This window comes from Neocloeon triangulifer, unplaced genomic scaffold (assembly GCF_031216515.1).
Source record: "Neocloeon triangulifer isolate White Clay Creek 2 clone unplaced genomic scaffold, ASM3121651v1 ptg000012l, whole genome shotgun sequence".
NCBI classification, from domain to species: domain Eukaryota; kingdom Metazoa; phylum Arthropoda; class Insecta; order Ephemeroptera; family Baetidae; genus Neocloeon; species Neocloeon triangulifer.
Window position 1 is genome coordinate 4,509,660 of NW_026775554.1, and position 11,899 is coordinate 4,521,558.

Here is an 11,899-nt window from a genome sequence, read left to right on the forward strand (position 1 = left end):
AGTGCTGACAAGGAGCACCAAATATGTGACACAGGCGTCCCATGTAGCTGAAATTCGGAGCCAAGACTACACCCGAGTGCAGAAAACTGCATCTGAAACCTGTTTTCCTTGAAATAATCTGTGCGGTGCATGGAAAAGAAACGTAAGTAAATCCAACCAAGGGGAGTAAGAAAAGTTCAATGTCTCTTTCAGAAAATTGGTGACGAATCTTTAATTCAACACTAAAAACACCGTGAAACTAAATTTCCCAGTCAGGACTTTTTATATTTTATCAAAAATGTGAATTTTGCAGGCTGAATTTTTTATTCGGGGCGCTTTTTTCGCGTGATGGTGAAAATTTGCATCAAGCAGGGGCGATGGCCGTCGTAAAATTTGATCCCCCGGCAGTGCAAGTGAATTAAAATGAGATTCGAGTCGCATCCGCTGCCGAGTTAAAATTCAAAGTCTTCAATATCCGCAGTTGGCTTTAGGCGGCTGAGAATTCTAATAACGGTACAAGCCGAGTGTGTGTGTGTCGTCCATATAATGTGTAGCATGACACGTTATTCCAGACGAAGCAGCGTAGTGGCGGCGTCGGCTGTGTATCTCCAACCTTACGTCATTTTATTTATTCCGCCAAGGTTTCGCCTGATCACTTCCCTGATGTGTCAAATTTTGATGCAAATAATAATGACGGAGTGCCAAATAAGTCTTCTGCGGACGTGTTTTCCTCTATTGTGCCCGGTGTTAATAATCACTCTGTTATTATCTCTCTTGCGCGCTTCGAAAAACCACTTTTGGTCAGGCAAAAAAAGCCGTCCCGGGGATGACGAATCGCTCGAAAAGCAATTTTATACCCGAGCTTACCTTTTTTTATATTTTATTTATGCACTCGCCGCTTTTTATATTGCGCAGTGCACGTGCATCGCTCGTCCCTGATTCTTCTATAAAATTTACTTATTTCTTCTGGATTGCGAATTGGCAATAAAAGTGGTAGCAAGATCCCAGCTAGCGCAACGAGAGAATTTTTTATCCGTCCGAACCACGTTCTTTACGCTCGTCGTGACGCTGGATTGCTAATTCGAATACTGCATTGCAAATTCGCATGCGAACGCTGAGAAAAAGTACAATGAATTTGAATTGCATATATATCCATTTACTTCACACAACGTTTCAAAATTTTATCTACTCAACCTACTTTATGTATAGCAATTCAGCTACTTTTTTGTCTCTCATTGTCAATATTTTAAGAAAGAAAGATTACTTTTCAACAAAATGTCATTTAGCATAACCTGGTGAAAAACGATAAAGACTTAAATAATAAATCCTATTGTTACCTTCATTCTAAAAAAAAAAAAAAGCTAACTATTTAAATATAATTTTACTTTTAAAGAATTTTTAATCATTTGAAATCAAACTAAATCAAGAATCCTAAGTTTCAAATTCGTTTAAAAATCATCGTGTGTTTAAATTTGTTACACTCGTCAGTGGCAACAAAACTAATTAATGCAAACACGAAAAGGTGCAGGAGCGAATTGCAAATTATCCTTGCTTGTTTTTTTTCTGTTTCCGCCGTATTTTTCTTATCGTGAGAACGAATAGACGCCCCAAGCTATACTTGAAGAAGAAACCGTTTCTGCCAATTATAGAGACACGTCTCTTCTCGACGAATCTTGACCGACGAGAAACGAGTTCGAAAGTTAGTCAGTCAGTTTAAACTAATTTATTTTGCTATTCTGCTATACACGCGGTGTACTTAAACACAGAATGAAGAAGGATGAGCCAAAGAGTGCCAAAAAAAACTGGAAATGCAACTTCTCCGCGATCAAACGAACAGATCTGCTGTGTATAAAAAATATATAAGCAGATCCCTCTCTGTTAATGTGGCCAAGCAAGCAAGTCAATTAAATGTAATCGTTACACGCGAGTGAGTCAAACTCGGAATGACCTCATCAGATATGTAAACTATAAATAATCACGCTATTTTCAAATTGATTCGTCTTTTCCTTTGACTCACGTAAAAGTGAAATTATTTTTGATTCAGAATTATATTTCAAATAGAGTTAGTTAAGAAGAAAAATCCTAAAAATATTTTTGGTTACTGTAGCCATTTATTTTATCTGTTATTTAGTCGTAATTATTTATTTTCATTTGTTTCTAGAAAAAAATGTAGGTCTTTATTTTAAAAATTCACATATTTCATTAATTTTAATATATTTTATTTGATTTTAATACTTTCAATATAAATATGTAATAAATTCTTGTTTGAAACGTTTTCCAAAATAAAAATGTTTCCTTTTAATTATAAAATTGTATTAAATTACAATCTGACAGAGAACATAAGGCATTTTATGGCACTTTTTAAAAAGAGATTGGAAGCTTAGCTGCTTTTGAATATAGGCGAGGAGCAATAAACGCGGAGTAGACCCTTTTGTTGGCGGTGCTGTTTTATTTATGGCAGGTTCCAGGAAATTGTCACTGATTATGGCGGTTTCCCTATTCTTCTTCGCCAGCCAGCCAGCTTTTTTATTTCACCAAACCCTCGCCGCCTGCCTCTTCTTCTTCTCGGTAACAATAAATTATGGCGTTTTTCCTTTCAGATAAAATTATATGCATACGCCACATGCACGTCGAAAATTGAATTTTGACTAGCTGCCATTGTGTTTATGTAAAGCAGGAGAGGCGACCATTGTCGGTTTACAGATGGAGATGCCGGCGCGATGATAGTGCCCGCGTGAATTACGATAATTTCCACCAGAATAACAAGCTAGAAAAAATAATAAAAAAAGAAACAAAGAATATATGAGCGGATGACAAAATATAATGCGCACATGAGCATATATACAATTAAGGCGCCATTACCACGAAAGGACAAATCGATTGAGAGGAAAATATGGACATTTTTACTGTTCAGAGACAAAGGAATTGCTGTGCTTTTTCTTCTACAAGAGGGAGATTTTATAGAGGATGTGTTTTATTATACTTTGTTTTCTTCAAACTGTTTAGGCGTTTGAAAGATTTTGGTCCGCTTGGCCTTGGGGACCACAAGTTCAGGGTTTTTTAAAAGCTTTCCTGAAACGTTTTGTGACGTGAAAAAAATTCCCGGGCTCACTTTGACGTTGAGGAAATTTAAAGATTTTTAAACGAAATACTCGTGTATATATTTATTTTAATTTTTTTATGACTCAGGCAGTGGGTTGATAGAATTTTCTAGATGATATTTTTTACATCATACTGCAACCCGCGAAACAACGGAATAAATGTATAATTTACAGATCGATCATTCTCTATGCATTTTTTTTTTAATTTTGCTCTGCTGATGTTGTGTATTTGTTTTTTCTTTCAATAAACTTAAAATTTTTAGATTAAAATTTTATTATTTTCATCAATTTTGTTATATTTTCCCAGAAGGAATTCAGCACAGCATTCAATCATTATGGTACAATGGTTAAAAAAACTTTATTTTCAATTAAAAACTGCTTGTAAAACATCTTGCAAGTAGCACATTATGATTTTTTTAATAATTAAAAAATAATCACGTGCATTGCGATGAGGAATAATAAGAATTCCAGAAATTTTGAGGTAAATACTAAAAAAGCGGCTAAAACAAATCATAGTTTTTAATGAACTCATGAGAAAAATAAGAAAATCTTGAAATTGAAATTCTAAATTTGAAGTGCTTAGGCAGTATCAAAGAATTTTCCTCCGCGTGTACACAGTCATGCCGCACATTTCAGAGGTGATTCAAGCGGAACTCCCTTATGACATTTATAGCAAATTTATTTGCGCCGACCCTCCGCATATAAGCTTGTTCATGTACGGCAGAGGAAAGCATATTAATATCTTCTTGCCAAGAAAGAATTCGAGTTTCTCAAATAAGTGACACAGAGAGTAGAAGTGTCTCTCGCGGCCAGGCAGTTGCTCGGCCAAGAGAAAAGTGCTTTAGCTGTTAGCGTCCTCGTAGGAACACAAGAGGAAAGAAAAGTGTATCGCGTATGCATTATATAAAAAGCTGTTAGGTAGGTTTAAAGGCGTCGCGCTTATACGAATGAATCCTCTTACTTATGTACGTGCTAAGACGGAAAGAGAGACGAAGTCGTATATTCTAATCAATGCGTGGGCTGTGGTTTAGTGAACTCGTTTCATTTCATCCGATGGCAGCGCAGAGTATTGAAAAGTTTTGGGTTGCAGGCAAACAACGAACGCGGCTGACAAAGCACTTCTTTTAATAATGAATGCAGCCAGAAAGCAGGCAGCAATATTGAATTGAATTGGCTCGCTGCTCTTTCGCCGGAGTTTCTCTATTTCGCATTGTGTGTCTTTTTAGTCCATTTGCTAATTAAACTTTTAGATGATTAAGAGTGCGTAAAAGGCAACGCTGTGAAATGAAACGAAACGAATGTTTTATTTACGAAAATTTCCCACGCGACACCATTTATAATTGCATCAAATTATGAAGAAAAAAACGCTCCTCGCCGGAGTCGGCAATTATTTAACACGTCTCTCGCGTAAGACTGGCGAAACCATTATGTGTTATTGCACTTCCTTTGGTGAAAGAGGAGATGGACTTAATTTTATCGGCTTCCTCTTCCTTTCATCCGTTTGATCACCAGACCAACAGAAAGTAAAACTGAACCATAAAATTAAGTGAAGAATAACACGCTCTCTGAGAACGACTCACGTGAAAATGAACTATTTAAAAAATGCAAAAAATGATATTCAAACTTGAGAAAACAAGACGGAAAGACGAATTCAAGAATAATAAGCAATTTTCAATTAATGAAAATATATTCAAAAATTAGTCACCAATTTAGTCTGTATATTTTGTTCTAGTATTTATCGGTGAATTTATTTGTACAAAATTATTCAACATTGAGTAATGACTAGAAATTAATTAATGAATCTTTTTTCCAGATGCAATGGCAGCTACAGACGGACAAATTGTCATAGCGGCGGCGCGATGGAGTACCGAAGAGGTGCTCAGCCTGCGGGACTACGTGGCGCACGCCGACACCAACAACCAGCAGCCGCGCACCGAGGTGGTCAAGTTTGTGCGCGGCCAGTACGCAAGTCTGGGCGTGCCGAATCTGCCCAACCCGAGTCTGCACCCGAACGCCATCCTCACCAGCTTCGGCAAGACGCTCAAGGTGGCGGCGCAGAACGTCAAGTTCAAGGACGGCAAGCGGCACTGCGCCGTGGCCTCGGGGCTGCGCTTCTCCATCCCCGAGTCCTACCCTGGCTACTTTGAGATCCTCAGCGAGGAGGGCAAGGCCGTCCGCTGCATCGAAAGCGTGCTTGAGTTGGCCAAGAAGTTCCCGGACTGCGTGCTCGTCCGAGAGAACATCCGCGCCTTTGTGACGGCGGTGCCTCTGTTGGAATTGAGCGCCGACAAGTCGCGCACCGTCAGCGCCGGCGAAATCCTGACCCTGAAAAAAGAGGTTTCCCTGGCCGCCCGTTCGCGGTGCAACCGTTTTCTGCAGTGTCTGGACTCGAAAGGGGACATTGTGTATTTAAATCTGGAGCAGCGGGGCAAATTTAGCCCCATCGCCCGGAACGACAACATCAGTGGGGTCCACTCGCTGCGCCAACTGATCACCAACAAGCGTTTGCCGCTGATGGTCCGTCTCGTCTGGGGTCCTCCGCCCTTCAAGGGGACCTCCGGAGTGGCCCAGCCGTCTGAACTGCGACTCTTCTCTACCTTCGAGGAGGACTCGGTCTTTGCTTTACCATTGGGCCACAGCTCCAAAGATTCAACCACAGTCGTACCCCTGCCTTTGGGGTGCAATCTGAAGTTGGTCCGGGCAAGGAATCACGCCGAAATTCGCCACAAGGATAATTTCCAGCGACTAGCTGGAGTCGCCGCCCGGATGGCCAAGGAGATCCACAGTCGGATGACGGTGCTTGAAACCTTCAAGGACAGCATCTCCTTCTGGAACATTTCGCCGGGGCACAGCAAGTTCGCCGGAAAAGTTTCACCCAAGAATTATTTTCTCCGCCGCAGCATTTCGCACGAGAGTCAAATCGTCATGTCGCCCGTAATCAACGACCAGGTGCCGACCGAGAGCGTCGCCCCCACGCAGGACTTTTTGGAGATCGATCAGATCTACGACTACGTCCGTGGATTCGCACCACTTCCGAAAAACTTACGAGGCAGTAATTTTGAGAAGCAGCCGGAGCAGCAGAAACCAAAACCGCCGCCCATTGAGACCATTCCGACTAACAAACTGAACGCGGCGGCCAAAGCCAAGCAGCCGGCCAAAGCAGAGAATAAAAAGCCGTCATCCAAAACCGCACTCAAGATGGAGCGACACGCGCAAAACTTGGCGCAGGAGTCGTTGAAGTCCAAGAGGCTGTTCAAGTCGAAAACCACGTCCTCCATAGCCGACCACCTTTACACTGCCGAGCCGGAGAAGAGCAGTGAGAAACCAGTCATCGACCTGAGCTCAACCCACCTGCTGACGCAGGCAGACCTGGTGTCGCCCTCCCCGGCCAAGAGTGACAGCGACGACGACGACCCGACTTACGAAAACACGACGCAGGTGTATCTGGAGAGCAGCGAGAATACGAAGCAGCGCATGTACGCGAGACAAAAGGCGACCAGCGAGATCGGGCCGACTCTGCGCGAGACGTCGCCATACAAAAAGAACAGCAGCAGCCATAACGAAAGCTCAAGAAATTTAATTATTAGGAACAAACACAAGAGGTCTTCGGCGGGCGACGGCACAAAGTCGTCTTCCAAGTCGCATGAGGACCTGGCCACAAAATGCCAAAGTCAACCCAATAGTCCGTCCTCGAATCCCGAGCAGCACCCGCTCTACAACTCGCTGTCCAATCTGCGGCTGACGCCGCCGTCGACCGACAATGACCGGCGACGCCACCTCAGCAAGCAGCGCTCGCTGTCCAGCCTGCTGGCCGAGGCCAGTCCCAACACCCCGGTGATAGAGCACAAGCCTGTCGAGCTCCATTTGCATCTCAGCCGCAACGGCAACCAAAAACACCACACCAAGAGCAAAGCCTCAAAGCTGGGCATCATGTACTTGTAAATATTTCTATGAAAACAGAGATTGATTCTTTTTTTTTGAGGTAGTCAAAGTGTAATTTAATCGCGATTTGAATATAATATAACTGAGAAATTTGTCAACAAAAAAATGATATAACAAAATTCGGAAATGTACATTTTTAAGAAAATTATTTATATAATATGTTGGAAAAATATTGCCATAACCGACCGGAAAAAAGTTTTAACAATAAACATGCCTAGAAAATTATGATAATAATTGTGATATCCATTAACACAGTAAAAGTGTCAAAATATTGATAAAGTTTGTAATAAAGGTAAATCTAAAAATTGAGCACCTTTGTACTTCACTCACTCAATGTGCCTTGGAGTTGTTGATTGCTTTTAAAGGGAAAAAGGGAGCCCACTTTTTCACATTTAACTAATATTAGAGAAATTGACTTCTATCTGGTTTCCAAGTCTCTTACAATTAATTATTACTTATAGTTGCCAAATGGTTTTGATGAAAACAATCACATCCTTGGCCTTCTTACAGAGGTCGAAGTGGAATGACACTCAGCGTGTTTGCCAACGCTTTCTATAAAAGGAAAAGCAGTTATGAGTCTTAATAATCGATAAACAGAGAAATCAAATTTGGCGTACACAGGCGATGAGTTGGCTCTCGTGATACTTGATGCCGCCCTGCTTGTCATTCATTGCCATGCACTTCCTTTCGGGATCTCCGGCCACAAGAACGGGCAGCGACGGGTCACTCTGCAAACAAGCAAGCGCGTGTGTCGAGATGATCAAATTAATAGAGTTGTCGAAAAATGTTAAATCAAGGATGACATGTGGTCGTCCGGACATTCAATTACTAAGCTGCGGTTTTCACGGTCTAACGCAGCCTCAAAATAATAATTTATCAGAAACTAGACCACATTTGATCCAACGAGAGGAAAGGTGAGATTATTAAAATGCGTGAAGCGTGTAAAAAGAAGTGCCGTTTGCTTTCAACGAAATTACTTAATTTCACTATCAGCTTCATTTGTTTCTATTCTGGCGGGCAAGAATGAGCGAAGAAGTACAAGAATGAATTGAAGTTATTGCTGCGCACCACAAAGAGCAGTTATGAAACCAACTCGGCCCGCAGCTGTGGGAAAATTTTATTATGTAGTAAGAGAGGCGGCTACTGTTGTCTATGGGAAAATTGGTAAGCGCGCAACTTGCACACAAAAAGAGGGAAAACTAGAATAATATAGATGGGTTTCAAAACATTGCAGACGAGGTAAATTTCATTCCCCCACTGATATGCCTCGTCAACACTTCTTGCAAATTTTTTACCCAAATAAATTCTGATAATGTATCTTTTTAAGAACCTACCATCATCTGGACTGATTTTCATATTCACTTCTATGCCATAAAGAAATTTGAGTTAAACTCACCGGCTCCAAGTTTCTCATGTAGTCCATCAAATCTTGCAGTCTTTCAGTAAAACCCGGTGCAAAAGCGTCTGGGTTGACAGCTATGAAGCACTGTCCCAAATCCGCAGACCTGTCCGTTGTCATCCAACGCCTTATGTGTGGACCATAAGTTGCACCTAATTTCGACACTTAATTTTTTTCTAGTAAGCATTGTTTTGCACAAATACCAGCCAAAACTCCACAAAGGAGCTCCACAAGAAAAGATAGGCCGTAACCTTTATACCCAGAGGTGAGTTCAGTCCCTCCGAGAGGCAGCAAAGTGCCTTTGGTGACGGCCCTTGCAGCGTTTGTCGTTTCAGTGCCCGTTTCATCTTGGGCCCAGCCGTGCGGCAATGGCTCATTTTTGCGCCGCTGGACCTCAAGCTAATAGAATAATTTCATCGAAGATTTTCAGTGAAATATTTTTTTTCCTTTTTACCTTTCCCAAAGCAACTGCTGTGGTTGCCATGTCCAGGACAAAAGAGTCTCCATTTTTGCCAGGTGCTGCCAAAGTTAAAGGATTTGTTCCGAGTGCCGGCTGATTTTCGTTTAATTAAAATTTCATTAGGAAATAAATATAAAAATACATACTGTTTTGGCCCTTGTGGGACTCATAAGTGGAGATGTATTTGTGAACGACAAACCCTAAAAATAATTAAATGCAAATTATTAAAATAAAAATTTGGGTCGAGACAATTGCATTACTATCATTCCTTTCTCAACTGCCTGCAGACTGTACCAAGATGCAATTCCGTAATGATTAGAGCCTATAAATATCATCGATTATAAATATTAATAATTATTAAAAAATTATTTAATTTGCCTTTTGCAGCAATCCAGCCAACTCCAGTTTCCAAAGCTTTGTTTATTGCAAGCTGCATACAAAAATTTCCGACAACTGGTCCAAGACCATTTTTTCCATCGACAAGTGCCGTGGCTGCAGTTTGTTTTATAATTGCAGGCTCAGCGCCTCCATCACAAATTCCAGACTGCACGTCTTTCACATACATTTCTGTTGAGAAGTAATTATAAATAAATTATTAAAAAATTTAAATCTTTAAGATTAAATTTTTTAAAACAAATATTTTTACCAAGTCTATTCATTCCATGACTGAAATGGCCTCGATAGTCTGCAGCGACGAGGACATCGGCCAGCATAACTGCGTGATCTTGGGGCACTGCAGCAGCCTCCAGACAGTCTACGGTAAATCTCTTGACTTCCGACACAGGAATAATATTACTGGAAGAGGAAGACATCAATCTTAGCCCTTGCAGAGATCTTTTCGGAATGCATCTTATCAGCTTCAATGTGTTCATGGTTTACAAAGGGATTATTCCTGAAATTTTTAATTTATATTAAATAAAAGCCAAGTATTCACATCATGAATCAGTGAGGATAATATATTTTAAGGTAATAATTATGCAATGTGTACATATTATAAAACAAAATTAATGAAAATATTAACTGAAATTAATTAAGATTGTTTGAAATTAATGATGAAGTCAAACTAAATTCATTGCAAATATATAGCAAAAAAAAATCTATTCATGGCTCGTGGCATTTATGAAATTTTACTGTGAACTTTTGGCACAAATTATTCTCAAGCGCATAATTTTTTAAGTGCATAAAAAATAAATGTTAACGCACTTGACATTATTTTAATTTCTTACAAAAGTTTTCCGGAGTTGAAAACTTCTTGTTGCCGTAAATTTGTTCCTAAAATCTAAACGTCAGAATGACAGAAGACAAAAACAGGCGATTAAAATTTTGTTTCGTTGCGAGCATCTCTCGACAGCAAAAGATGATCAAAAAGAGTTACGCCCACCTATCAAAATCATATGGCCCGCAGCAGTGTTGTAAACAGACAGCATCGGAGCGCGTTTTATTTGTCTTTCGCTCACAATTTCTCTATTGATTTTGAGCGGAATCTGAAAGAGTGACTCCAAAAACATTAATCAATCATGGATTCGAGTGAAAAACCATCAGCTTTGGTCATTAGTCTGACCGAAGAAGATCCAAGTCACACTATAAGAAGTTGGAAACTTTTGATATAATTTGTTTCACCATAGAACTAATGTTGTATTTTATTGGTTTAGTGATGTTGGGTGTCGAAAATTTGCCTGAAGCGGTTATTTTGGATGAGGATATCCACGCATATCCTCTCCGCATAGACACAAAATATTACACAGCGGAAATCCAACTGTGCTCGCTGAAATCAAAAACCATTGGCAACAAAAAATTTTCTGATGGAGTTGGTGCTACGGTTATTAAATTTGATTCTGAAAAGGTATAAATTTGAATTATAAATCTGAGAAAATTAACTTTCATTCATATAATTTTAGGAAAAATCTTTAGAGGAAGTATCCAGCTGGCTTCCGTTCATCAAAGAAATGTCTCCAGAAGTGCAGATTTTGCTTTGCGAAAAATGTCTGGAAGAATCGGAGAAGGGAATCAGCAAATTAGAGGGTATATAATTCGCAAAATAACAAATACGAATGATGTTAATTTAAATACTTTTCTAAATATAGTGCAGCGTTGGTGTGTTGAAAACCACTTTGAGCTGGTCGAACTGAATCCAGACAACGAGGAGGAAGAGGAAGAAGACCTTCCTGGATTGGCGGTTACAACGGGCATCAAAAGAGTTTTACAGGCTTTTGAGTCGCACCTCTGGCCAAACATGCAGATGAAAGGTTAACATTTATTTTACATCTGTCCCATTCTAATTGTATTCTAAATTATAGATGAAAGAAATCGAGTAAATGCCTCTTTGGCTGCTTATCTCAACGGGTCAGCAGTGCAGGAAAATAATGACCCTGTGGTGGAGTTGGCGGAAAACTTGCAGGAAACACATATTTCTTCTATGATGAACAGGATAGGTAATTTTTGTACATAATTTGTAGATTTGAAATTAACTTTTTTTTCCTCATGCAAAAGACCAACTTCTCGGAGCCGAGGAAGGTGCTGACGAACATGAAAATTTGGAAATGGCACCAGAAATGGAGTTTGCAAATCTGCTTACTCGCCTTAATGAAGTTAAGGAGCAAGCTGCAAGCCTCCCCAGTGACCAGCGGAAAATGTGTGCAGAGCAGGTGGTGAAGGCATTTTGGAACGCCATTGGCGGAGAAGAGGACGAAATTTTAGATGATGTCATGCGGCAATGCAATGAATTAATTGATAGTGATTGATCAATTTTTTTTGCTTTATTTCTCCTTATTCAGGAACTTTTCCTTTTTCATTATTTATGTGATTATAAAGTCATGCCTAAAAGCAAAAATAAATAATAGAGAAAATTATTTTCTTTAAATCCTGCAACTCCATACTCTATTTTTAATTTTTTGTGCTCATTTTGTACTACATTTTTACCATAGAATTTATAAAATTATTATTTCTTGACCCTGGTTTGTTTTATTTCGTTTTATCTATTTTAAAGTGTTTTTAACGGTTTTTAATATGGAACTTATG

The 11,899-nt window shown here is 39.8% G+C and overlaps 3 protein-coding genes across 4 annotated transcripts; 2 read left to right on the top strand and 1 right to left on the bottom strand.

The window, feature by feature from the left end:
• On the top strand, positions 1-7,331 carry LOC132198055 (uncharacterized). Its single transcript, XM_059621796.1, has 2 exons — positions 1-142; positions 4,894-7,331. The coding sequence occupies exons 1-2, from the start codon at positions 130-132 to the stop codon at positions 7,020-7,022; spliced, it is 2,142 nt and encodes a 713-aa protein (XP_059477779.1). The 5' UTR covers positions 1-129; the 3' UTR covers positions 7,023-7,331.
• LOC132198060 (uncharacterized oxidoreductase YjmC) lies at positions 7,048-10,260 on the bottom strand. Of its 2 annotated transcripts, none has more exons than XM_059621803.1 (10): positions 10,108-10,260; positions 9,528-9,773; positions 9,260-9,448; positions 9,142-9,203; positions 9,028-9,081; positions 8,876-8,974; positions 8,625-8,820; positions 8,419-8,573; positions 7,640-7,750; positions 7,048-7,574 (listed from the first exon to the last, which is right to left on the bottom strand). In XM_059621803.1, the coding sequence occupies exons 2-10, from the start codon at positions 9,751-9,753 to the stop codon at positions 7,527-7,529; spliced, it is 1,140 nt and encodes a 379-aa protein (XP_059477786.1). In that variant the 5' UTR covers positions 9,754-9,773; positions 10,108-10,260; the 3' UTR covers positions 7,048-7,526. The 2 variants fall into 2 exon arrangements, with proteins under 2 accessions (XP_059477786.1, XP_059477787.1); XM_059621804.1 differs by having other exon boundaries at positions 10,085-10,240.
• Positions 10,261-10,265: 5 nt separating this feature from the next.
• Positions 10,266-11,830, top strand: LOC132198061 (alpha- and gamma-adaptin-binding protein p34-like). The gene is made up of 6 exons (XM_059621805.1): positions 10,266-10,471; positions 10,534-10,724; positions 10,780-10,903; positions 10,966-11,127; positions 11,179-11,313; positions 11,372-11,830. The coding sequence occupies exons 1-6, from the start codon at positions 10,399-10,401 to the stop codon at positions 11,620-11,622; spliced, it is 936 nt and encodes a 311-aa protein (XP_059477788.1). The 5' UTR covers positions 10,266-10,398; the 3' UTR covers positions 11,623-11,830.
• Positions 11,831-11,899: the final 69 nt, after the last annotated feature.

Excerpts from the sequence above, each read along its gene's own strand:
- LOC132198060 (XM_059621803.1), bottom strand. The coding sequence starts at position 9,753 with ATGAACACATTGAAGCTGATAAGATGCATTCCGAAAAGATCTCTGCAA. Across the intron at positions 9,449-9,527 it reads TCATGGAATGAATAGACTTG|AAATGTATGTGAAAGACGTG; the intron begins GTAAAAATATTT and ends ACTTCTCAACAG. Across the intron at positions 9,204-9,259 it reads TGGCTGGATTGCTGCAAAAG|GCTCTAATCATTACGGAATT; the intron begins GCAAATTAAATA and ends TGATATTTATAG.
- LOC132198061 (XM_059621805.1), top strand. The coding sequence starts at position 10,399 with ATGGATTCGAGTGAAAAACCATCAGCTTTGGTCATTAGTCTGACCGAA. Across the intron at positions 10,725-10,779 it reads TTAAATTTGATTCTGAAAAG|GAAAAATCTTTAGAGGAAGT; the intron begins GTATAAATTTGA and ends ATATAATTTTAG. Across the intron at positions 11,128-11,178 it reads GCCAAACATGCAGATGAAAG|ATGAAAGAAATCGAGTAAAT; the intron begins GTTAACATTTAT and ends TCTAAATTATAG.